Raw genomic sequence first — 25,820 nt, 5'->3', positions numbered from 1 at the left:
ATCTCTATCGCACTCCACACTGCCCTTTCCCACCTGGACAAGAGGAACACCTACGTGAGAATGCTATTCATTGACTACAGCTCAGCATTCAACACCATAGTGCCCTCAAAGCTCATCACTAAGCTAAGGATCCTGGGACTAAACACCTCCCTCTGCAACTGGATCCTGGACTTCCTGACGGGCCGCCCCCAGGTGGTAAGGGTAGGTAACAACACATCTGCCACACTGATCCTCAACACGGGGGCCCCTCAGGGGTGCGTGCTCAGTCCCCCTCCTGTACTCTCTGTTCACCCATGACTGCATGGCCAGGCACGACTCCAACACCATCATTAAGTTTGCCGACGACACAACAGTGGTAGGCCTGATCACCGACAACGATGAAACAGCCTATAGGGAGGAGGTCAGAGATCTGGCCGTGTGGTGCCAGGACAACAACCTCTCCCTCAACGTGACCAAGACAAAGGAGATGATTGTGGACTACAGGAAAAAAAAAGAGGACTGAGCACGCCCCCATTCTCATCGACAGGGCTGTAGTGGAACAGGTTGAGAGCTTCAAGTTCCTTGGTGTCCACATCACCAACGAACTATCATGGTCCAAACACACCAAGACAGTCGTGAAGAGGGCACGACAAAGCCTATTCCCCCTCAGGAGACTAAAAAGATTTGGCATGGGTCCTCAGATCCTCAAAAAATTCTACAGCTGCACCATCGAGAGCATCCTGACTGGTTGCATCACCGCCTGGTATGGCAACTGCTTGGCCTCTGACCGCAAGGCACTACAGAGGGTAGTGCGTACGGCCCAGTACATCACAGGGGCAAAGCTCCCTGCCATCCAGGACCTCTATACCAGGCGGTGTCAGAGGAAGGCCCTCAAAATTGTCAAAGACTCCAGTCACCCTAGTCATAGACTGTTCTCTCTGCTACCGCACGGCAAGCGGTACCGGAGTGCCAAGTCTAGGTCCAAAAGACTTCTCAACAGCTTCTACCCCCAAGCCATAAGACTCCTGAACAGCTAATCATGGCTACCGGGACTATTTGCACTGCCCCCCCCACCCCATACTTTTTACGCTGCTGCTACTCTGTTAAGTATTTATGCATAGTCACTTTAACTCTACCCACATGTACATATTACCTCAACTACCTCAACTAGCCGGTGCCCCCGCACATTGACTATGCAACGGTACCCCCCTGTATATATAGCCTCCCTACTGTCACTTTATTCTATTGTATATATAGCCTCCCTACTGTCACTTTATTTTTACTTCTGCTCTTTTTTTCTCAACACTTTTTTGTTGTTGTTTTATTCTTACTTTTTTGTTTAAAATAAATGCACTGTTGGTTAAGGGCTGTAAGTAATCATTTCACTGTAATGTCTGCACCTGTTGTATTCGGCGCATGTGACCAATAAAATTTGATTTGATTTGATTTGATTTTTCACCGGACCGATTTGTTTGTCAAAAGCAATTCGCAGGCCAGAAAAAGGGCAGCTTTTTGAAAACGGATAGGTCCATTATAATTTCTACATACTTTCTATCTAGTTTTAGACGTTCAAGAGTGGCCTGGATTTATTATATAAAAAATATATATACAGTGCCTTAGGAAAGTATTCAGACCCCTTGACTTTTTCCACATTTTGTTACGTTACAGCCTTATTCTAAAATGGATTAAATCGTTTTTTCCCCTCATCAATCTACACACAATACCCCATAATGACAAAACAAAAACAGTTTTTAAGAAATGTTTGCTAATTTATAAATAATTAAGAAACTACAATATAACATTTACATAAGTATTCAGACCCTTTACTCAGTACTTTGTTGAAGCACCTTTGGCAGCAATTACAGCATCGAGTCTTCTTGGGTATGACTCTACAAGCGTGGCACACCTGTATTTGGGGAGTTTCTCCCATTCTTCTCTGCAGATCCTGTCAAGCTCTGTCAGGTTGGATGGGGAGCGTTGCTGTACAACTATTTTCAGGTCTCCAGAGGTGTTAGATCGGGTTCAAGTCTGGGCTTTGGCTGAGCCACTCAAGGACATTCAGAGACTTGTCCCGAAGCCACTCCTGCGTTGTCTTGGCTGTGTGCTTCGGTACGTTGTCCTGTTGTAAGGTGAACCTTTGTCCCAGTCTGAGGTTCTGAGCACTCTGGAGCATGTTTTCATCAAGGATCTCTCTGTACTTTGCTCCGTTCATCTTTCCCTCGATCCTGACTAGTCTCCCAGTCCCTGCCGCTGAAAAGCATTTTCACAGCATGATGCTGCCACCACCATGCTTCACCGTAGTGATGGTGCCAGGTTTCCTCCAGATGTGATGCTTGTCATTCAGGCCAAAGAGTTCAATCTTGGTTTCATCAGACCAGAGAATCTTGTTTCTCATGGTCTGAGAGTCCTTTAGGTGCCTATTGGCAATGTACCTTTTACTGAGGAGTGGCTTCCGTCTGGCCACTCTACCATAAAGGCCTGATTGGTGGAGTGCTGCAGAGATGGTTGTCCTTCTGGAAGGTTCTCTCATCTCCACAGAGGAACTCTAGAGCTCTGTCAGAGTGACCATTGGGTTCTTGGTCACCTCCCTGAGAGAGGCCCTTCTCCACCGATTGCTCAGTTTGGCCGGGCGGCCAGCTCTAGGAAGAGTCTTGGTGGTTCCAAACTTCTTCCATTTAAGATTGATGGCGGCCACTGTGTTCTTGTGGACCTTCAATGCTTTAGACATTTTTTGGTACCCTTCCCCAGATCTGTGCCTCGACACAATCCTGTCTCGAAGCTCTACAGACAATTCCTTTGACCTCATGGCTTGGTTTTTGCTCTGACAGCACTGTCAACTGTGGGACCTTATGTAGACAGGTGTGTGCCTTTTCAAATCATGTCCAATCAATTGAATTTACCACAGGTGTACTCCAATCAAGTTGTAGAAACATCTCAAGGATGATCAATGGAAACAGGATGCACCTGAGATCAATTTTGAGTCTCATAGCAAAGGGTCTGAATACTTATGTAAATAAGGTATTTCAGTAAAAAAAAAAAAAAGAAGTAATACATTTGCAAAATATTATTGAAACCTGTTTTCGCTTTGTCATTATGGTGTATTGTGTGTAGATTGCTGAGGAAAATGTTTTATTTAATCCATTTTAGAATAAAGCTGTAACGTAACAAAATGTGGAAAAAGTCAAGGGGTCTGAATACTTTCCGAAGGCACTGTATATATAGATGTTTTTTTTACTCAAACCTCCCCCGGGCCAGATTGAATGGATTCGGCCCACAGCCTTTTGTTCCCCTCTCTCTCTCTGTCTAACCCATTATATTGAAGGCCTGTGTCTCTGTCTGTCTGTCTGTCTGTCTGTCTGTGTCTCTCTCTCTCTCTCTCTCTCTCTCTCTCTCTCTCTCTCTCTCTCTCTCTCTAACCCATTATATTGAAGGTCTGTGTTGTCTCTCTCTCTCTCTGTAACCAATTATATTGAAGTGTTGTCTCTCTCTCTCTCTCGCTCTCTCTGTGTAGAGTGTGATCCTCAGCTGCTGCACCACCTGTGTTGGTCTCCTCTGAAGATGTTTACAGAGCACGGCATGGAGACGGCTATCGCCTGCTGGGAATGGCTGCTGGCTGCTCGCACTGGAGTAGAGGTCCCGGTAAGCATATTGTAGACATCTATTGCTGGAGTTGAAGTACCATTGTGTATTTGTGTGGAAAGAGTGGTGGGACCCGGATTCAAACCCACACTAACACAGTTATTATCTCTCTCTCTCTCTCTTTCTCTTTCCCTTTCTCTTTCTCTGTAGTTCATGCGTGAGATGGCGGGAGCGTGGCAGATGACAGTGGAGCTCAAGATGGGCTTGTTCTCTGATGCTCAGGTGGAGGCTGATCCCCTAGCAGCCTCAGAGGAGAGTCAGCCTGTCCCCTGTCCCCCTGAGGTCACCCCTCACTGCATTTGGATAGAGGTGTGTGTGAGTTCAATCCAGTTTGGTTAAAGTACTAGAGTAAGAGGAATTCACTGCATGAACAGCCCTACGTGTGCTGTTTCAAAGTTTTCATTCCATGCTCCCTCCCTCCCTCTTCCAACTCCTCTTCTGCTTTCTCCCTCTCTCTCTCTCCCTCCTCTATCTCTCTCCAGTTCCTGGTTCAGAGGTTTGAGATAGCTAAATATTCCAGTGAAGACCAGGTGGAGATATTCGGGAGCCTATTACAACGCTCGCTCTCCCTCAATGTGGGTGGGGCCAAGAGCAGCCTCAACCGCCATGTAGCAGCTATCGGACCCCGCTTTAGGTCCACACACACACACAGACACACACACAAACACACACACAGACATACACACACAGACACACACACACAGACATACACACACACACAGACACACACACACACACACACAGACAGACATACACACACACACACACACACACACACACACACACACACACACACACACCTAGATCCGGTTTCTGATCCAGAGCAAATTAACCACTCATTGAAGCAATGAAGATGTGTGTGTCTGTGTGTCTCTGTGTGTCTCTGTGTGTGTGTCTGTGTGTAGGCTCCTTACTCTGGGTCTAGCACTGCTCCATTCCGACGTAGTCACCAACGCCACCATCAGAAATGTCCTCCGAGAGAAGATCTACTCCACCGCCTTCGACTACTTCAGGTACACACACACACACACACACACACACACACAATAAGAGAGGAAGGAAATTATACTCCATAGTCCTTCACTACTAACATGGGAGATAACTTTCCCTCTCTAAATCAGCATCTTTACCACTAGGAGAGAGTGTCATGTTGACTCAAAACAATATGCGATATGACATTTTAATAAATCGTTTGGGGAATGGCCTCATCTCCGAGGGAAGATCCTCAAAGGCAGGTAGCCCTATGCGGGGGAAAGGAGTTCCAATGATGGCCCTTAAGGTTATTATAGATAGTGGTGGTGGGGAGGTGGATGGTTGTTGAAAACTTTTACTGAAAAACAGCAAGTGAGAGAATGAGGGTAAGTTGACATAGAAATACATCCCAAGATTTACACCCATTGGTTGAGAGAGAGGAAGATGATAATTGCAAGATTGAGCCCATAGGTTAAACAGCAAGAGTGAGGAATGTGCGTTATTGGGCCAATAGGCTGTAAGGTCAATAGGTGAATGACATTCCACACATGGCTAACAGGAAAAAGGAGAAGAAACAAGATGCTGAGCTGATAATGATATGTTTGTATTCATTCCCACTATGCCCCTAGAATAGGAAACAAAGTGAATGATGTTATGCTTACTGGATGAAGTGAAATGAGCATTCAGACCATTCTTCCTGATTGAACTTTCATAAACTACATTATCACAAACCGAATTTGTGTTATAAGCAGTTTTAAGAGTACATGTCATTTTTTCCTCCTGCCCCTCATTCACCGCAAGTCATTCACTGGCAGCTGATGATGGCCTATCGAAACTAGGGGTGTGCCGACATGGCCATACTCGTAATCGTATCCGTAAATTGACAGGTGATAGTCAGATTGGATCGGATGATACTCGTGATTGGGAGAAAAAATATATATATATTTGGGCAAAATACCTCCCTGCACATTGTCAAAGCTGCAGATTAGGAGCAGTGTGCGGAAGGGTGGGCAGCAGCAATCTAAATGATCAGACCAAAAACATGCGAAGAAAAGTGATCGGGTGAAATGATGAAGCGAGTGGATGGTACAACCACACAATTCCAACACAGAAAAAGCTGCTTTTTAATATACTTATATTGTAAGTAATGATAGGTCATATTTCATAGAAATCTGGAAAAGGAACAGTTACGTTAAATTGTATATGAAGAATCTGATGAACAGCGCAGCTTGGAATTGACACAGAGGCAGGTAAACGGAGCGCCAAAAAGTGACCTTTTTCAAATTCTCCTACCGAATCACAAGACGTTTTGATGTCTATATAGAATCAGAAAGACCATATTCTGCAGTTTCCAAATCACCTATCTCTGCCAAACAACTCTATTTCTAAATATAACTTTTGGGCAGAATTTCCGCGATTCCATGTGCTCCCAACTTGAACTCGCAACACTCAAAACACAGTAATATATTTAAACTCAAAATATGCCATTCTGTTCTTTTGAAATGCATTTTCTTAAATTCATAATGTCCCTTAAGACCTGCCCTTAACGACTTTATAATGAATGATCTTTGTGGTCTTTATTTAATGGATTTTAACCCAAATTGTGGCGTTTTAGTGGTTTTTCATTTGTACATATAGCCTACAGTTACATAAACTAATGAAAATGTTATTGTGTTCTTTGAAATACATTTTATTTCATATTCTAATGTTACCCAAGACCCTCATCGTGCTCTAGTGACTCCTTATGACAGGCCGGGCGCCTGCAAGCTGACTCCGGTCATCAGTCAAACTGTGTTTCCTCCGACACATTGGTGCGGCTGACATCCGGGTCAAGCGAGCAGTGTGATAAGAAGTAGGCGGCCAGGCGGGTCATGTTTCGGAGGACGCATGGCTCCCCTCTCCCTAGCCCATTGAGCAGTTGCAGAGATGAGCCAAGGGACCTAATTCAGGGAGAAAATGGGGTAAAAAAAATATGCTGGTGGCCAGTTTAGTACTGGGAGGAGACCGCCTGGGAATACCAGGTGCCATAAGCTAAAATATTAATAAAATAAAATACATCTATTTAATAGGCTGTTAGAATGTTGACGTTCAAAACACTTGCCATTGTTAACTAATTGTATACTTACTCTCTCTCGCTCTCTCACTTCCCTCTTCCTCTTTCCCCCCCCTCCCCCATTTAGTGCCCCTCCTAAGTTCCCTACTCAGGGGGACAAGCGTCTGCGTGAGGACATCAGCTTCATGATCCGGTTCTACGCCAGCATCCTGTCGGACAAGAAGTACCTGGCGGCATGCCAGCTGGTTCCTCCTGGTGAGCTAGGCGCCGTGCCAACCCCCAGCACCCTCTCTGCCGGGATATTCGGATCACTAATCGTGTCCAGCACTTCTCCGATATCGATGCTAAGTAAGCCTACAGCGGTGGAGACACCGGCTGATTAACAACAGCATTGCAAGACTACAGGAGCATGTTTTTACACAGGTCAAATCTGACGTCTGATCAGGCTCTTGCTGCATTGCTCAAAGATCGATACATCTTTATAGTCTGTAGAATCTCTCTCTTTATCTATATATCTATTTATTTCGGTCTCTCTCTTTTTCTCTATTTATTTCTGTCTTTTTCTCTCTCTTTCTGTATCTATCTAATTCACGCTATCCATCTATTTGTCTGCTGCGGAGCAAGGCGCAGATTTGCCACCTCTGATAAAATGCATGATTGATTATTTATAATTATTATTCTACACATTATATCATGCCGATCCGCCCCTCAGCTCGATTTGTCAATTTGTCAACAAAAAGAAAACAAACAAATTGAGAAATGTGAGACGTTCTTCTTCTCCACCACCCACACCGCTCCTTCCTCCTCTCCGTGTCCCTGGCGACCCCGAGAACAACCTGATCTCACTCATAACACATCGGATCGCGCCAGGTAGAACTAGTCCTAACCACAGATCTAGGATCAGATGACTCTACCCTCAATGGTAACCCTTTTACCATTAGGTGGGTGAAATAATGTCTGACTCTGTATCAGCGGTTAGGGGTAAATTCTACCACTGCCTGTGGGAACAACGCATGGCCATCTCATATAATACAGGACTAACGCTATATAGCTCATCATATCGCTCTTCAAAAACTCCTTCCTCTCCATCGAATGCTGAGACAATGCTCACTACCTCATTTATATTTCCCTCCGGTTCACAATGTTTTGTCCATGGATGGTGATGCATGTCAGTGTGGATTTAGACGAGAATGAATGCATTGAGTGGTAGAGAGAGGGATGCATGCCAATGTTGTTTTAGATTAATGCATTGAGGGATGGAGAGCGAGAAAGATGCAGCTAGAGAATGTGAAGGAATGAGGCGTTAGATGGACAGAGATAATTGCAGGAAGAGATGGCGATAGTTGAGTTTGTAATGGAAAGAGAGAGAGAGATAAAGAGATATGGGTAGACAGCGTTAAATAAGGAAGGACCTGAGTTTTTGCTTAGTAGATCACATAGTCAGGAAAACCCTAGGGCCCAAATATTGAGGGATAGAAATACTTAGGGTGTGATGTGTGTGTGTCTCTGCCTGCTGAGTGTCCCTGTGTGTATGTCTTCCTGTGGCTGTCCATCCATCTGCACGTGTGTGCCTATATACAGTGCCTTCAGAAAGTATTCACACCCCTTGACCTTTCCCACATTTTGTTGTGTTACAACCTGAATTTAAAATGGATGAAATTAAGATTTGTTTTGTCACTGGCCTACACACAATACCCCATAATTTCAAAGGGGTATCATGTTTTTAGAAATGTTTACAAATTAATTAAAAATGAAAAGTTGAAATGTCTTGAGTCAATAAGTATTCAACCCCTTTGTTATGGCAAGCCTAAATAAGTTCAGGAGTAAACATTTGCTTAACAAGTCACATAATAAGTTGCATGGACTCACTCTGTGTGCAATAATATTTTTTATGATTTTTTGAATGACTATCTCATCTCTGTACCATAAACATACAATTATCTGTAAAGGTCCCTCAGTCGAGCAGTGAATTTCAAGCACAGATTCAACCACAAAGACCAGGGAGGTTTCCCAATGCCTCGCAAAGAAGAGCACCTATTGGTATATGGGTAAAAAATAAAATAAAAACAGACATTGAATATCCTTTTGAGCATGGTGAAGTTATTAATTACACTTTGGATAGTGTATAAATACACCCAGTCAATACAAAGATACAGGCATCCTTTCTAACTCAGTTGCCGGAGAGGAAGGAAACCGCTCAGGGATTTCACCATGAGACCAATGGTGACTTTAAAACAGTTACAGAGTTTAATGGCTGTGATAGGAGAACTGAGGATGGGGCCAACAACATTGTAGTTACTCCACAATACTAACCTAATTGACAGATTAGGTTAGTATTGTGGATAAGGCACTAAGTAAAACTGCAAAAAATGTGGCTAATTAATTAATTTTATGTCCTGAATACAAAGTGTTATGTTTTGGGCAAATCCAACACAACAAATCACTGAATACCACTCTTCATATTTGGTGGTGGCTGTTATAGGTATGCTTATCATCGGCAAGGACTAGGGGAGTTTTTTTTTGGATAAAAATAAACGGAATAGAGCTAAGCACAGACAAAATCCTAGAGGAAAACCTGGTTCAGTCTGCTTTCCACCAGACAAATTCACCTTTCAGCAGGACAATAACCTAAAACACGAGGCCAAATATACACTGGAGTTGCTTACCAAGATGACATTGAATGTTCCTGAGTGGCCTAGTTACAGCTTTTACATAAATCGGCTTGAAAATCTATGGCAAGACTTGAAAATATCTGTCTAGCAATTATCAACAACTTGACAGAGCTTGAAGAATTTTAAAAAGAAAAATGTGCAAATATTGTACAATCCAGGTGTGGAAAGCTCTTAGAGACTTACCCAGAAAGACTCACAGCTGTAATCACTGCCAAATGTGACTCAGGGGGTTGAATACTTATCTAATCAAGATGTATTAGTGTTTTATTTTTTATTAGTTGTTTACAAATGCTAGAATTTTTCTTCTACTTTGACATTACAGAGTATTTTTTGTAGATCATTGACAAAATAATGACAAATCTATTTTAATCCCACTTTGTAACACAACAAAATGTGGAAAGAGTAAAGGGGTGTGAATACTTTCTGAAGGCACTGTATGACTGTCTGTGTGTGTAGACAACCAGGACCCGTCTTTGAACAGTCTGTCGGTGATGACGGCCCAGGACCCCAGGAGCACCATGTCTCATGATTCCAGCTCCCGCTCCCAGCAGAGTGGCCAGAGTGGCTGGATCAACACTTACCCTCTGTCCTCTGGCATGTCCACCGCCTCCAAGAAGTCAGGTAACACACACACACGGACAGACGCAATGCACACACACACACACACACACACACACACACACACAGAGATCTGACCTTGTCCTTTCTGTCCCCAGGCATGTCTAAGAAGAGTAACAGAGGGACTCAGCTCCATAAGTACTACATGAAGCGCCGGACCCTGCTGCTGGCCTTACTGGTGAGAGCTACAGTGGGGATTTTTACTGTGGAAGGTTTCAGTTCAGACACAGTGAAAACCTTGACAGGAACATTCCCTTTGACTCTCCCTCCTTGCTATTGAATTACTGTTAGTCTACATTCTAACCGTCCACTTTGTTGCTAGGACTGATGTCCTTCCTCTCTCTCTCCCTCCCACTCTCTCTCCGTCCCTCCCTCCCCCTCTCTAGGCCAGTGAGATTGAGCGGTTGACTACGTGGTACAACCCTCTGTGCACCCAGGAGTTGGCCATCGCTACAGAACAGTCAGTGGAGACAAGCATCGCCAACTGGAGGTCCAAGTACATCAGCCTCAGTGAGAAACAATGGAAAGACAACGTCAACCTGGCCTGGAGTATAGCTCCTTATCTGGCTATGCAGCTACCTGCCAGGTATACACACATAGTCTCACACAGACACATATACCCGGAGGGGAAACATGGAAAAGCTTTAGATTGGTTCCACCTGAATAATAATTGTTGTGTTCAGGTTTAAGAACGATTCGATCGTGGCTGAGGTGACCCGGCTGGTGAGGCTGGACCCTGGAGCAGTTAGCGACGTACCTGAGGCTGTCAAGGTGAGTCGACTGCTGAACTACAGGTTATCTGCTACACAGGAGTGGCCAATGCTTATCATACCTCAAAGATGTTTGTTGAAATACATGTTTTTTATGTCAGAGCCGCAAAGTTCAGGTTTAAAAGTGATGGTGTTTCTAATTGAACGTTTTTTTGTCATTCAAAAAAAGTATAATTGTGTGTCTGTTTTCCAGTTCCTGGTGACGTGGCACACCATTGATGCAGACTCTCCAGAGCTGAGCCATATCCTGTGTTGGGCTCCTGCTGACCCTCCCACCGGCCTGTCCTACTTCTCCTCCATGTACCCCCCGCACCCCCTCACCGCTCAGTACGGGGTCAAAGTACTACGGTCGTTTCCTCCGGTACGAAACACACACACGCACACACACACACACACACACTTTATACCATCACTTATCCCAATGTATTTGTTTCTTCTCTAGGATGCCATCTTGTTTTACATTCCTCAGATAGTTCAGGCCCTGCGCTATGACAAGGTGAGTGACACTACTAACTAGCTGCTGTGTTTCTACATTATCCTATGTGTGTGTGTGTGAAAGATAAGTTTGTGTTTGATTGGCAGATGGGCTATGTGAGAGAGTACATCCTGTGGGCGGCCCAGAAGTCTCAGCTATTGGCCCACCAGTTCATCTGGAACATGAAGACTAACATCTACCTGGACGAGGAGGCACACCACAAAGACCGTGAGACACACACACACACATACAGTCACAACCGAAATTATTGGCACCCTTGATAAAGATGAGCAAAAAAGACTGTATGAAATAAATAATACAAATACTGACCTATATTGAATGCTCTAAAAAAGGGCTCTATTTGCATGTCATCCACCCAATGTAAACAGCTGGAGTTTGCTAAACGGCATTGGCATTGGATTGGAACCAATGCTATGGTCAGATGACATGAAAATAGAGCTCTTTGACCACGCACACCAGTGGTGGGTTTGGCGTCGAAAGAAGGATGCATATGCAGAAAAGAACCCCATACCTACTGTAAAATATGGTGGTGGATCTTTGATGTTATGGGGTTGTTTTGCTTCCACTGGTCCTGGGGCCCTTGTTAAGGTCCCACGGCATCATGAAATTTACCCAGTACCAGGACATTTTAGCCAAAGACCTGGGTGCCTCTGCCGGGAGGCTAATACTTGTTCGCAAGTGGATCTTCCAGCAAGAAAATTGTATTAGTATACAATAATATATTTTCCCTGTTTTTTTAGAATATACAATATACTCAGTGTTTTTATAATTGATTTTATACAGTCTTTTTTGCTCATCTTTATCTCATCTTTACCAATAATTTGGGTTGTGACTGTACTTACACACACACGCACATACAGTGGGGGAAAAAAGTATTTAGTCAGCCACCAATTGTGCAAGTTCTCCCACTTAAAAAGATGAGAGAGGCCTGTAATTTTCATCAAAGGTACACGTCAACTATGACAGACAAAGTGAGGAAATAAAATCCAGAAAATCACATTGTATGATTTTTTATGAATTTATTTGCAAATTATGGTGGAAAATAAGTATTTGGTCACCTACAAACAAGCAAGATTTCTGGCTCTCACAGACCTGTAACTTCTTCTTTAAGAGGCTCCTCTGTCCTCCACTCGTTACCTGTATTAATGGCACCTGTTTGAACTTGTTATCAGTATAAAAGACACCGCTCCACAACCTCAAACAGTCACACTCCAAACTCCACTATGGCCAAGACCAAAGAGCTGTCAAAGGACACCAGAAACAAAATTGTAGACCTGCACCAGGCTGGGAAGACTGAATCTGCAATAGGTAAGCAGCTTGGTTTGAAGAAATCAACTGTGGGAGCAATTATTAGGAAATGGAAGACATACAAGACCACTGATAATCTCCCTCGATCTGGGGCTCCACGCAAGATCTCACCCCGTGGGGTCAAAATGATCACAAGAACGGTGCGCAAAAATCCCAGAACCACACGGGGGACCTAGTGAATGACCTGCAGAGAGCTGGGACCAAAGTAACAAAGCCTACCATCAGTAACACACTATGCCGCCAGGGACTCAAATCCTGCAGTGCCAGACGTGTCCCCCTGCTTAAGCCAGTACATGTCCAGGCCCGTCTGAAGTTTGCTAGAGTGCATTTGGATGATCCAGAAGAGGATTGGGAGAATGTCATATGGTCAGATGAAACCAAAATAGAACTTTTTGGTAAAAACTCAACTCGTCGTGTTTGGAGGACAAAGAATGCTGAGTTGCATCCAAAGAACACCATACCTACTGTGAAGCATCGGGGTGGAAACATAATGCTTTGGGGCTGTTTTTCTGCAAAGGGACCAGGACGACTGATCCGTGTAAAGGAAAGAATGAATGGGGCCATGTATCGTGAGATTTTGAGTGAAAACCTCCTTCCATCAGCAAGGGCATTGAAGATTAAACGTGGCTGGGTCTTTCAGCATGACAATGATCCCAAACACACCGCCCGGGCAACGAAGGAGTGGCTTCGTAAGAAGCATTTCAAGGTCCTGGAGTGGACTAGCCAGTCTCCAGATCTCAACCCCATAGAAAATCTTTGGAGGGAGTTGAAAGTCCGTGTTGCCCAACAACAGCCCCAAGACATCACTGCTCTAGAGGAGATCTGCATGGAGGAATGGGCCAAAATACCAGCAACAGTGTGTGAAAACCTTGTGAAGACTTACAGAAAACGTTTGACCTGTGTCATTGCCAACAAAGGGTATATAACAAAGTATTGAGAAACTTTTGTTATTGACCAAATACTTATTTTCCACCATAATTTGCAAATAAATTCATTAAAAATCCTATAATGTGATTTTCTGGAAAAAAAATTCTCAATTTGTCTGTCATAGTTGACGTGTACCTATGATGAAAATTACAGGCCTCTCTCATCTTTTTAAGTGGGAAAACTTGCACAATTGTTGGCTGACTAAAGACTTTTTTCCCCCACTGTATGTACACACATGCACTCACTCTTACCACTCCTTCCTCTCTCCCTCTCTCTCGCTGTCTCTCTCTCTCTCTCTCTCTCTCTCTCTCTCTCTCTCTCTCTCTCTCTCTCTCTCTCTCTCTCTCTCTCTCTCTGTGTAGCTGACATCGGGGATCTGTTGGAGGAGATGGTTGAGGAGATAATAGGCTCTCAGTCTGGTGCAGCTAAAGACTTCTTCCAGAGAGAGTTTGACTTCTTCGACAAAATCACCAACGTATCTGCCATCATTAAGTAAGAATAACACCCATTGTGGCAAATCTAATCTGAAATCGCACTCTATTCCCTATATAGTCCGCTACTGTTAACCAATTTGTGTTTGGACGTTGAAGTGTTGGTGTTTTTCAGGCCCACCCCAAAGGGAGATGAGAGGAAGAGAGCGTGTCTCAAAGCTCTGTCTGACATCAAAGTGCAGCCAGGTAACAACAGCTAGGTCACATTCATTTGATTTTCTCAACTCCTCCGTCCTCTCTCTCCTCCGTCCTCTCTCTCCTCCGTCCTCTCTCCTCCGTCCTCTCTCTCCTCCATTTGAAAAAGGTCAAAGGTAATCGAGGAGAGGCGGCAAGGAGAGGGAACGTGGGTGAAAATGCGCTTGTATGAATTGAGAATCTCCTTCTCCACTCACGCGTCATCAGGCAAATGACGTTTACAGGGGTGGATCCCAAAATAAATGTGTAAAGTGATAAATACAAATTAAGTTAGTTGTGTAAGACATTTGATAGATAAAAGGATAAGTGGCATATTGTCTTTAAACGTATGCATGCTTTCAAAGGGGGTATGCATGCTTTCAAAAGCTGATTCAAAGGGGGTGTGGCAGATTTTTTAATTATTCCACAAAGGATTCCGATAGGATACACATGACTGTCCTCAATGAAAGGTGGCTATCGAGGAGGGGAGGACACTTTTCCATTCGCCTACTAACGAATTGACATCTCCTCAACCACTTATCAGTTTCCTGGTCACAGAGGAGAGAGGACGGGGGACAGAGGGTGGAGGACGAACTCTTGCCCAAATTAGAAAAGGCCTATGTCTGTGTGGGTGGGGGTGCATGTTTGATTACAGTGAGGTGTATTGTAAGTATGTGAATAGTTTTGCCCTAGGTGTTTTGACCTCTGTAAGCGGTTGATTCCTATATCTGTGATTGTGCTAAGTGGAAGCAGTAGTGTAAGGTGTATGTGTGTGTCCCCCGGTGGCCATCCTCCAGGCTGCTACCTGCCCAGTAACCCAGAGGCCATCGTACTAGACATCGACTACAAGTCTGGAACACCTATGCAAAGGTACTGACTCACTGATTTTATTCATTTGATTGATTAATTGATTGATTAATTGATGATTGTCATGCCTGACCAAGACCTTCCAGTTGAAACGTTGCAATAAAGCATACAGGAGCATTCAATGGTGTGTGGAAATCTATTCCTTTCTCCGGCTATTTCAAGAAAGTAATTGAAACCCATCTCACAGGATGTACAGTATATCTGACTGCTGTCTCCGGTCTCCCCCAGTGCTGCCAAGGCCCCGTATCTAGCTAAGTTTAAGGTGAAGCGTTGTGGGGTCAGTGAGCTGGAGAAGGAGGGTCTGCGTTGTCAGTCAGACTCTCAGGACGGGGAGGACGGCGAAGACGTAGCTCGCAGGATCGTCTGGCAAGCTGCCATCTTTAAAGTGGGCGACGACTGCAGACAGGTACGATAGATAGACCAACACACACACACACCACAAGCATATTTGACATACTCAGCACTTATAAACAATACAAAAAACGCAGTCAGCATTTTTTCATAATTGTATTCTCTCCATACCTCTTTTCTTTCCCTCCCTCTGTCTTCCTCTCTCTTTGTCCTTCCAGGACATGCTGGCTCTCCAGATCATTGGTCTGTTTAAGAACATCTTCCAGCTGGTGGGACTGGACCTGTTTGTGTTTCCATACAGAGTGGTGGCTACAGCCCCTGGGGTAAGAATACCCTCCACACCCCTTTTTGCAGGCCTACGGATCAATTTCGAAATTGCACCTGGTGTATTCTACTATTCTAACTGAACAGTAAGTTAAGACCGTGACTTTTTTACCCAGTCGCAATCTCAACTTACTGTTCAGAGTTAGAATAGTAGAATACACCAGGTGCAATTTAGATTTTTTTCTCTTATGTCAGTCACTGCCAGTCACTCAATTGGCCCATGTCAGCTAAGATTTATTTTATTGGTAAATTAGTCTAGCCAGCTATCTAAACTTGTCGTAATCATGGTCGATTTACCGACGTGGGGGTCCCCCATTGATTTTGTTAGTCACTGTCACTCATATATCATATTAAAGACTGCAAATACATGTATTTCTCTCCGCCCCATGGCAAAATGAGTAGAATTGCATGAAGTTAGTTATAAAATTGCTAAATCTTCTCTAAAACTTCCATTTTTACTTTCTGCTGTCAAGGGGGGCGCTAAAATGTCTACACCCTAACCCTTAGACTTTACCCTTTGTCTTGTTACTCTGTGCTGTGTAGCATCACAGTAATGGTTTCCCTGTATCTGTCTCTATGTCCAGTGTGGTGTGATCGAGTGTATCCCCGACTGTAAGTCCCGTGACCAGCTGGGCAGACAGACAGACTTTGGGATGTACGACTATTTCAGGAACCAGTACGGAGATGAGTCCACTCTGGCCTTTCAGAAGGTGAGATGTCTGTGCCCCAACCCCTGAACCCTCATCCCTGACCTGACCCTCTGTGGTATTTCTTCACTTATTTAGCAATATACTTACAGTGCCTTCAGAAGGTATTCACACCACTTGACTTTCTCCACATTTTGTTGTTACAGCCTGAATTTAAAATGGATTAGATTGAGATTTTATTTTGTCACTGGCCTACACACAGTACCCCATAATGTCAAAGTAGAATTATGTTTTTCAAAATGTTTACTAATGAATGAAAAGCTGAAATGTCTTCAGTCAATAGTATTCAACCCCTTTGTTATGGCAAGCCTAAATATGTTCAGGAGTAAACATTTCCTTAACAAGTCACATAATAAGTTACATGGACTCAATACACCCAATCACTAGAAAGATACAGGCATCCTTCCTAAACCGCTCAGGGATTTCACCATGAGGCCAATGATGACTTTAAAACAGTTACATAGTTTAATGGCTGTGATAGGAGAAAACTAAGGATGGATCAACAACATTGTAGTTACTCCACAATACTAACCTAATTGACAGAGTGAAAAGAAGGAAGCCTGTACAGAATAACATCCTGTTTGCAACAAGGCACTAAAGTAATACTGCAAATAATTTGATAAAGCATTTCACTTTTTGTCTTGAATACAAAGTGTTATGTTTGGGGCAAATCCAATACAACACATTACTGAGTACCACTCTCTATATTTTCAAGCATAGTGTTGGCTGCATCAAGTTATGGGTATGCTTGTAATTGTTAAGGACTGGAGTTTTTCAGGATAAAAAAGAAACAGAATGGAGCTAAGCACAGGCAAAATCCTAGAGAAAAGCCTGGTTCAGTCTGCTTTCCACCAGACACTGGGAGATCTTTCAGCAGGACAATAACCTAAAACACAAGGCCAAATCTACACTGGAGTTGCTTACTATGAAGACAGTGAATGTTCCTGAGTGGCCGAGTTAGTTTTGACTGAAATCTACTTGAAAATCTATGGCAAGACCTGAAAATGGTTGTCTAGCAATGATCAACAACCAATTTGACAGAGCTTGAATACTTTTTTAAATAATAATGGGCAAATGTTGCACAATCAAGGTGTGGAACACTAGAGACTTACCTAGAAAGACTCACAGCTGTAAATGAGATATTTCTGTATTTCATTTTCAATACATTTGCTAAAATGTCTAAAAACATGTTTTCACTTTGTCATTATGGGGTATTGTGTGTAGATGGGTGAGGGGGAAAAATATATATATTTAATCAATTTTGAATTCAGGCTGTAACCCAACAAAATGTTGAATAGTTCAAGGGGTATGAATACTTTCTGAAGGCACTGAATGTTTATTGTCATTAAAATGGACCAGTTGCCTTAATATACAAACATTGTGTTTAGAAGGCGCAACCTATTCTCTCTCTCCCTCGCCCACACTTTCTAGGCGAGGTACAACTTCATCCGTAGTATGGCAGCCTACAGCCTGCTGCTCTTCCTACTGCAAATCAAAGATAGACACAACGGGAACATCATGCTGGACAGCAAGGGACACCTCATCCACATAGGTACAAAATCATCCATAACATAGTCCACATGTTATCCTTAACCTCATCCACACAATCATTCATTTAATATAGCAAGGGACACTTTATTTCTCTTTGGGACAAGAAAGATAATCATTTAATTTACAGTGGGGTCTGAAATGATGGACACCCTTGATGAGCAATAATGACTGTATAAAGTAAAATGAACATACTGAGGTATATTGTATGGGGGGAAATTATATTATTTTATACTAATACAATTTCTCAGAGAAAGAGATTTTGTTTTAACAAGTAATAAAAAATGTTTATCAAAAAGTTATTGTATAAACAAAGTGAAGACTCAAACGGACAAGTAGTGAAAACTCAAACCAAGTTTATTCAACCTACTGGGTGGCTCAGCTGCAAGCACACTTTGCACATGATCAAACAACCATTTATATGTCAACTTCTTGGAACTTCTTATGTGTTGCCCAACTGTTGCGCTGTTATCTTTGAGGTTGAGCAGTCTGGTAGCAGTTCCTCTTTATGCAGTCACTTCTCCATGATGTTTATCAGTGACATCCAGTAAATTCCCATTCACAAAGTTCCTATTCACCCTTCATTGACACCTAACACCAACAACATTTGATTTGAACATGTACATGTATTATACATGTAACGTAATGAATAAGTTCTAATATAGTGACTGGAATAGGTATATTTCAAGTTAGAACCCAACACCCCTAAAGATTCTAATAAATAAAGTAGTCAAAAGTTTAATATTTGTTGGATGCATTTGCAGTTCGTTTTGGTTGTTTCTCTGATTATTTTGTGCCCAATAGAAATGAATGGTAAATCATGTATTGTGTCATTTTGGAGTCACTTTTATTGTAATTAAGAATATAATGTTCCTTAACATCTAAATGAATGTGGACACTACCATGATTATGGATAATCCTGAATGAATCGTGAATAATGATGAGTGAGAAAGGGTCACAGATCATACCCCCAAGACACGCTAACCTCCCCTGTTATTGGTAATGGTGAGAGGTCATGTCAATAATTTTGACACCTACCTTTTTGAGAAAAACGAATATTACTTGTTTAAACAAAATCTCTTTCTCTGAGTAATTGTATTAGTATGAGAAAAAATAAGAAACCCGCACACTACTCTTGCTAGGATCACTGCTCTTTATTAAGCTTTGCGTATCGGCCTCAAGGCCTTCGTCAGAGCTTTTGTGGGTGTTCACAACCTGCACCCCTATGTAGACATTGCTCCACCCACATCCGTTCAATGCATCGAATGGGGTTGGAGTCGAGGGAAAATAAGTAAGTGTTACCAAATATAACAATGTGCATTTCATAAGTATTCTAATAAAGTGTGTACATAAAACGTATCAAACAAGACTGTAAAACCACAATGAGGACATCGACCTATCAAGTAAGTTTTCATAAATTATTGGGTATTGTGCAAGAAAAAACGTCAGCGTAGTCTGAAGTGGCGGCATTAATTCATGTTCACATTTACAGCATAACATGCATGGGCTTTTCATCATTAAGACCTTTTGGGAATAATGTCTGGAGGGTGAAAATCCCAAAATATTATATTTTGCTTAGAGGATTATTTATATAATGTGGAATAGGTCAAGGGGTATGAATTTCTAGGCGAGGTACAACTTCATTCTCTTTTGCTCAGAGTATTATTTATATCACCTACCCTGTCTGATATCTTGACTTTCTCTATGCTACAAAATACTTTCAGACTTTGGCTTCATGTTTGAGAGTTCTCCTGGTGGTAATCTGGGCTGGGAGCCGGACATCAAGCTCACTGATGAGATGGTGATGATCATGGGAGGCAAGATGGAGGCCACTCCCTTCAAATGGTTCATGGAGATGTGTGTCAGGGGATACCTGGCCGTCAGGTAAGAGTGTGTGTGTATGTGTGGGTGTGTCTCAATCTTATTTGCATCTAAACTGTCGTTCTTTGGGTTTAGCTGATTTTTGTTTTTCCTCTCTCCGTCAGGCCCTACATGGATGCAGTGGTGTCTCTGGTCACTCTGATGCTGGACACTGGACTACCATGCTTCAGAGGACAGACCATCAAACTGCTCAAGTCAGTATATCAATAAACCACATGGGAGCATAGATTACATTTTGCAAAGTCTCTTTTGACCATTTCTGAACATGTGTGTTTGTGTTCACAGGCAGCGGTTCAACCCCAGTATGAGTGAGAAGGAGGCGGCTGCTTTCATCATCAAGGTCATCCAGAGCTGCTTCCTCAGCAGCAGGTAACACCAATGGCTCTGTCCCATTCCAGTATCTAGTGCCTTTCCTTACTCTATGGCCCTGTCCCATTTTAGCCCCTCGCTCCTTTCCTCACTCTATGGCCCTTGTCCCATTCCAGTCTCTAGGTTCTTTCCTCGCGCCTATAACCCCATCTCAGTCACAGGAAATATCTATATACATGCTAACTAACTGTCTATATACATGTTATACGTGCTAACTACAGTGAGGGAAAAAAGTATTTGATCCCCTGCTGATTTTGTACGTTTGCCCACTGACAAAGAAATGATCAGTCTATAATTTTAATGGTAGGTTTATTTGAACAGTGAGAGACAGAATAACAACAAAAAAACGCATGTCAAAAATGTTATAAATTGATTTTCATTTTAATGAGGGAAATAAGTATTTGACCCCTCTGTCAGAAAGATTTCTGGCTCCCAGGTGTCTTTTATACAGGTAACGAGCTGAGATTAGGAGCACACTCTTAAAGGGAGTGCTCCTAATCTCAGCTTGTTACCTGTATAAAAGACACCTGTCCACAGAAGCAATCAATCAATCAGATTCCAAACTCTCCACCAAGACCAAAGAGCTCTCCAAGGATGTCAGGGACAAGATTGTAGACCTACACAAGGCTGGAATGGGCTACAAGACCATCGCCAAGCAGCTTGGTGAGAAGGTGACAACAGTTGGTGCGATTATTCGCAAATGGAAGAAACACAAAAGAACTGTCAATCTCCCTCGGCCTGGGGCTCCATGCAAGATCTCACCTCGTGGAGTTGCAATGATCATGAGAACGGTGAGGAATCCGCCCAGAACTACACGGGAGGATCTTGTCAATGATCTCAAGGCAGCTGGGACCATAGTCACCAAGAAAACAATTGGTAACACACTACGCCGTGAAGGACTGAAATCCTGCAGCGCCCGCAACGTCCCCCTGCTCAAGAAAGCACATATACAGGGCCGTCTGAAGTTTGCCAATGAACATCTGAATGATTCAAAGGAGAACTGGGTGAAAGTGTTGTGGTCAGATGAGACCAAAATCGAGCTCTTTGGCATCAACTCAACTCGCCGTGTTTGGAGGAGGAGAAATGCTGCCTATGACCCCAAGAACACCATCCCCACCGTCAAACATGGAGGTGGAAACATTATGCTTTGGGGGTGTTTTTCTGCTAAGGGGACAGGACAACTTCACCGCATCAAAGGGAAGATGGATGGGGCCATGTACCGTCAAATCTTGGGTGAGAACCTCCTCCCCTCAGCCAGGGCATTGAAAATGGGTCGTGGATGGGTATTCCAGCATGACAATGACCCAAAACACACGGCCAAGGCAACAAAGGAGTGGCTCAAGAAGAAGCACGTTATGGTCCTGGAGTGGCCTAGCCAGTCTCCAGACCTTAATCCCATAGGAAATCTGTGGAGGGAGCTGAAGGTTCGAGTTGCCAAACGTCAGCCTCAAAACCTTAATGACTTGGAGAAGATCTGCAAAGAGGAGTGGAACAAAATCCCTCCTGAGATGTGTGCAAACCTGGTGGCCAACTACAAGAAATGTCTGACCTCTGTGATTGCCAACAAGGGTTTTGCCACCAAATACTAAGTCATGTTTTGCAGAGGGGTCAAATACTTATTTCCCTCATTGAAATGCAAATCAATTTATAACATTTTTGACATGAGTTTTTCTGGATTTTTTTGTTGTTATTCTGTCTCTCACTGTTCAAATAAACCTACCATTAAAATTATAGACTGATCATGTCTTTGTCAGTGGTCAAACGTACAAAATCAGCAGGGGATCAAATACTTTTTTCCCTCACTGTAACTGTCTGTACACACACACTATACATGCTAACTAACTATATATATATACAGATGTTATACATGCTAACTAACTGTCTGTATACACATGCTATACATGCTAACTGTATACATGCTATAAATGCTAACTAACTGTCTGTATACACATGCTATACATGCTAACTGTATACATGCTATAAATGCTAACTAACTGTCTGTATACACATGCTATACATGCTAACTGTATACATGCTATAAATGCTAACTAACTGTATACACATGCTATACTTGCTTACTGTCTGTATACACATGCTATACTAGCTTACTGTCTGTATACATGTGCTATACATGCTAACTAACTGTCTATATACACATGCTATACATGCTAACTAACTGTCTATATACACATGCTATACATGCTAACTGTCTGTTTTCTCTGTCTGTCTTTCTTCAGGAGCAAGACCTACGATATGCTGCAGTATTACCAGAACCAGATCCCATACTAAAGACCTGCTGCAGTATTATCACATACTTGGACCTGTCTGATATGAGTCCTTATTCCCTATATAGGCAGTAACATCTGCTTTATTGTATTTGTAAGGTCAGAGGTTGTCCTGTACAAAGTAATTATATTCGGCTAGCTAGCTAGCTAGCATCAAGCATCTTGTGCACTTTATAGATCATCGTATTTCACCCACCTGATTGGACCCTGATCAAGAGCTGTTACACCAGACTAGAGAATTCACATTAACCTATCAATCAACTAACCAACCAACCAATCGGCCGATTCCTGCGAAAGGCAATCACACAACCGGTTACTGAACTCCAATACAATCAGCAAATCTCACTGTCATAATACATATCACATATCAATCATATACTAATACTGTGTGTGTGTGTGTGCGTGTGGGTGTCTTTAGTAGTCAAAAGCGATAAGAGTAGATCTTCTCTCGGGGGACATTTCTAATGGTGGCGCTAGTGACTATATCTGTCTTGAGTCAATCACATACTGTGTGTGTGTGTGTGTGTGTGTGTGTGTCCGTGTGTGTGTGTCCGTGTGTATCAGCTCCAAGGTGCTTGGGTCCAGTACAGGATAAACCAATGTTTGTTTACCTACTAACTCTGCATGTCTCAAGACCAGACCTTTACTAGTATTAACGTCTTACATGGATTTAGTAGCTGTCTTAAACGTGTCTGTGTGATTTCTATTTGGAGACATTCCTCTTTCTGTACAAAGAAAGATTTTCACCTTCAACCCTCTACTTGAATCTACAGGATTTGGGTTTATTATTATGATGGTGGTGATGTTGATGAAAGCTATGAAGACCCAAAAAGCCATTTCTCTAATGCTTGGCACAAACAGAAGTGTAATTACATAACAACTACTCTCCTCTGATGTTATGCAAGATGTTACCGTCTTAATGTGTGTCAACATATGAGATTGCTGTCATCCCTTCAAAAACCCTGCTGTCGTCATGCTGTACTTGTATAAATTTTCGGTCTTTATGAAGATGTTTTACTTGATAGTCTGTAAAGATAATGAATCTTACATCTGTCTATCATTTTAGATTAAATGGTATGTATTATTTTTTTTCGGAATGGATATGTTATAATTAACTTAAGGATATTTTACTTGGATGTATAAGATGAAATACCCTATGTATGTATTACAGATTTGTGATATGAAGTATATTACAGAGTGCTGTATGTTTGTAATGGCTAACAAGACATGCATTTCAGACCAATAAGAAAGAGCTGTTACATTATTAACCCCTAGTTGTACAAGGCTGAGTATATTGCTGTAGTATTTTTAATTGGACTATTATTGTTTGATTTAATGTTTATTTTATACTGTCACTGTCCTCTGTCAGCCACTGTCTGCACCTTTGTGGCTATCAGGTCTAAGTTCTACAATATCAATCTCTCTCTCTGTGCGTGTGTGTGTGTGTGCACGTTACAGACCCCCCTCCCCTATGTATAATTGTGATGAAGTGCTGAAACATAAACCCCAGTTGCAGCTACAAACACTTGACGTGTGTGTCTGTGTCATTGATCTATTTCTGCTGTTTTAAAACGTAGTCATTAAGACCTGGGTATGGGATTATCCTTGCCAGGACAGGTGCTACTCTACTACACTTAAACAGTTTGCACTTGTCCAAAGACGCTTTCCAAAAGATAAACAACAATGAGTATTTTCAGGCAGCAACTCTTCTGTTTCAAAGTGTTTGCTCCCATCCCCTGCCAACTGGCCTATGTAACCTTTTTTAATTAATGAATTCAAACATCACTTCGTGGTGAGCTGGGCTGAAGAAAACATGTCCAGTAGTATTAAAATAGGGTCTGTCCTCAGATGCTCTAACGCTTACCTTTAGACTATTGGTTAACAACGTTCTGGCCTATCGTGCCTTCCTGCCCCATGCGACTCTAAATCAGGCATTTCTGCCCCGCGTGCTGATCTGTGTGGGGGTAAGGTGGGTGAATTGGATTAAACAGCCTGTGGCCTTGAAGAATCAGTTGGATGGTCTCAGATCCACCAGATTACTGCCTGCCACAAGCATCTTAGGTGGCCAGTAATAAACTGGTCCTGAACATCTCTAAAACTAAGGGCATTGTATTTGGTACAAATCATTCCCTAAGTTCTAGACCTCAGCTGAATCTGGTAATGAATGGTGTGGCTGTTGAACAAGTTGAGGAGACTAAATTACTTGGTGTTACCTAGGATTGTAAACTGTCATGGTCAAAACATATAGATTCAATGGTTGTAAAGATGGGGAGAGGTTTGTCCGTAATAAAGAGCTACTCTGCTTTTTTGACACCACACTCAACAAAGCAAGTCCGGCAGGCTCTAGTTTTATCTTATCTTGATTATTGTCCAGTCATAAGGTCAAGTGCTGCAAAGAAAGACCAAGTTAAACTTCAGCTGGCCCAGAACAGAGCGGCACGTCTTGCTCTTCAATCAGAGGGCTAATATTATTACTATGCATGCCAGTCTCTCTTGGCTAAGAGTTGAGGAAAGACTGACTGCGTCACTTCTTGGAAATTCCAAATTGTTTGCATAGTCAACTTACACACAGTATTGACACACACACTTACCCTACCAGACATGCCACCAGGGGTATTTTCCCAGTCCCCAGCTCCAGAACAAATTTAAGGTGGAGTACAGAGCCGTGAGTGCATGGAACTCCCATCTTATATAGCGCAAGTGAACAGCAAACCTGGTTTCAAAAAACAAATAAAGCAATACCTCACGGCACAACGCCTCTCCCCGATGTGACCTACTTGTGTGTATGTACTGACGTGGTCCTCTGTAGCTCAGCTGGTAGAGCACGGCGCTTGTAACGCCAAGGTAGTGGGTTCGATCCCCGGGACCACCCATACACAAAAATGTATGCACGCATGACTGTAAGTCGCTTTGGATAAAAGCGTCTGCTAAATGGCATATTATTTATTATTATTACATGTACAGTGCCTTAGGAAAGTATTCAGACCCCTTGACTTTTTCCACATTTTGTTAGGTTACAGCCTTATTCTAAAATTGATTAAATAGTTTTTTTCCCTCATCAATCTACACATAATACCCCATAATGAAAATCAAAAACAGTTTTTTTGACATTTTTGCTAATTTATAAAAATAAAAAAACTGAAATATTACATTTACATAAGTATTCAGACCCTTTACTCAGTCCTTTGTTGAAGCACTGTCGTAGAAATTCTTACACAGGGACACTCAATCTTAAAATAAGAATTGTTTATTGTCAGCGCGCTGGAGAGGTCCCAACCAACTCAATGCACCATATGTACCAGCAGTTGTCTTATATACGGCTATACACAGACAAGTTATATTTGCATGATTTAGCATAAATTAATCATTACCATTTTGTTTCATTAATG

The 25,820-nt window shown here is 42.5% G+C and overlaps 1 protein-coding gene across 2 annotated transcripts in view; it reads left to right on the top strand.

Annotated features, from left to right (window-relative positions):
• The window catches only part of LOC121582229 (phosphatidylinositol 4-kinase alpha-like), a 56,509-nt gene extending 32,553 nt beyond the window's left edge, over positions 1 to 23,956 (top strand). The window contains exons 29-51 of one of the 2 annotated variants that reach the window (XM_045225021.1): positions 3,491 to 3,618; positions 3,769 to 3,927; positions 4,101 to 4,252; positions 4,524 to 4,631; positions 6,771 to 6,898; positions 9,772 to 9,936; positions 10,032 to 10,111; positions 10,320 to 10,519; positions 10,617 to 10,704; positions 10,897 to 11,064; positions 11,146 to 11,199; positions 11,286 to 11,406; positions 13,797 to 13,926; positions 14,041 to 14,111; positions 14,897 to 14,969; positions 15,195 to 15,372; positions 15,536 to 15,640; positions 16,226 to 16,351; positions 17,780 to 17,900; positions 19,621 to 19,780; positions 19,882 to 19,971; positions 20,063 to 20,146; positions 22,384 to 23,956. In XM_045225021.1, the coding sequence (XP_045080956.1) occupies positions 3,491 to 3,618; positions 3,769 to 3,927; positions 4,101 to 4,252; positions 4,524 to 4,631; positions 6,771 to 6,898; positions 9,772 to 9,936; positions 10,032 to 10,111; positions 10,320 to 10,519; positions 10,617 to 10,704; positions 10,897 to 11,064; positions 11,146 to 11,199; positions 11,286 to 11,406; positions 13,797 to 13,926; positions 14,041 to 14,111; positions 14,897 to 14,969; positions 15,195 to 15,372; positions 15,536 to 15,640; positions 16,226 to 16,351; positions 17,780 to 17,900; positions 19,621 to 19,780; positions 19,882 to 19,971; positions 20,063 to 20,146; positions 22,384 to 22,435 (2,741 nt within the window). In that variant the 3' untranslated portion in view covers positions 22,436 to 23,956. Of the gene's footprint in view, positions 1 to 3,490; positions 3,619 to 3,768; positions 3,928 to 4,100; positions 4,253 to 4,523; positions 4,632 to 6,770; positions 6,992 to 9,771; positions 9,937 to 10,031; positions 10,112 to 10,319; positions 10,520 to 10,616; positions 10,705 to 10,896; positions 11,065 to 11,145; positions 11,200 to 11,285; positions 11,407 to 13,796; positions 13,927 to 14,040; positions 14,112 to 14,896; positions 14,970 to 15,194; positions 15,373 to 15,535; positions 15,641 to 16,225; positions 16,352 to 17,779; positions 17,901 to 19,620; positions 19,781 to 19,881; positions 19,972 to 20,062; positions 20,147 to 22,383 lie in introns of both variants that reach the window. The other variant, XM_045225020.1, reaches the window with a different exon arrangement.
• The last annotated feature ends 1,864 nt before the right edge of the window (positions 23,957 to 25,820 follow it).

The sequence above is a fragment of the Coregonus clupeaformis genome, chromosome 15 (genome assembly GCF_020615455.1).
Source record: "Coregonus clupeaformis isolate EN_2021a chromosome 15, ASM2061545v1, whole genome shotgun sequence".
NCBI lineage: Eukaryota > Metazoa > Chordata > Actinopteri > Salmoniformes > Salmonidae > Coregonus > Coregonus clupeaformis.
The sequence above is the reverse complement of the archived record's forward strand: the minus strand, read 5'-3'. Positions and strand labels throughout refer to the sequence as shown.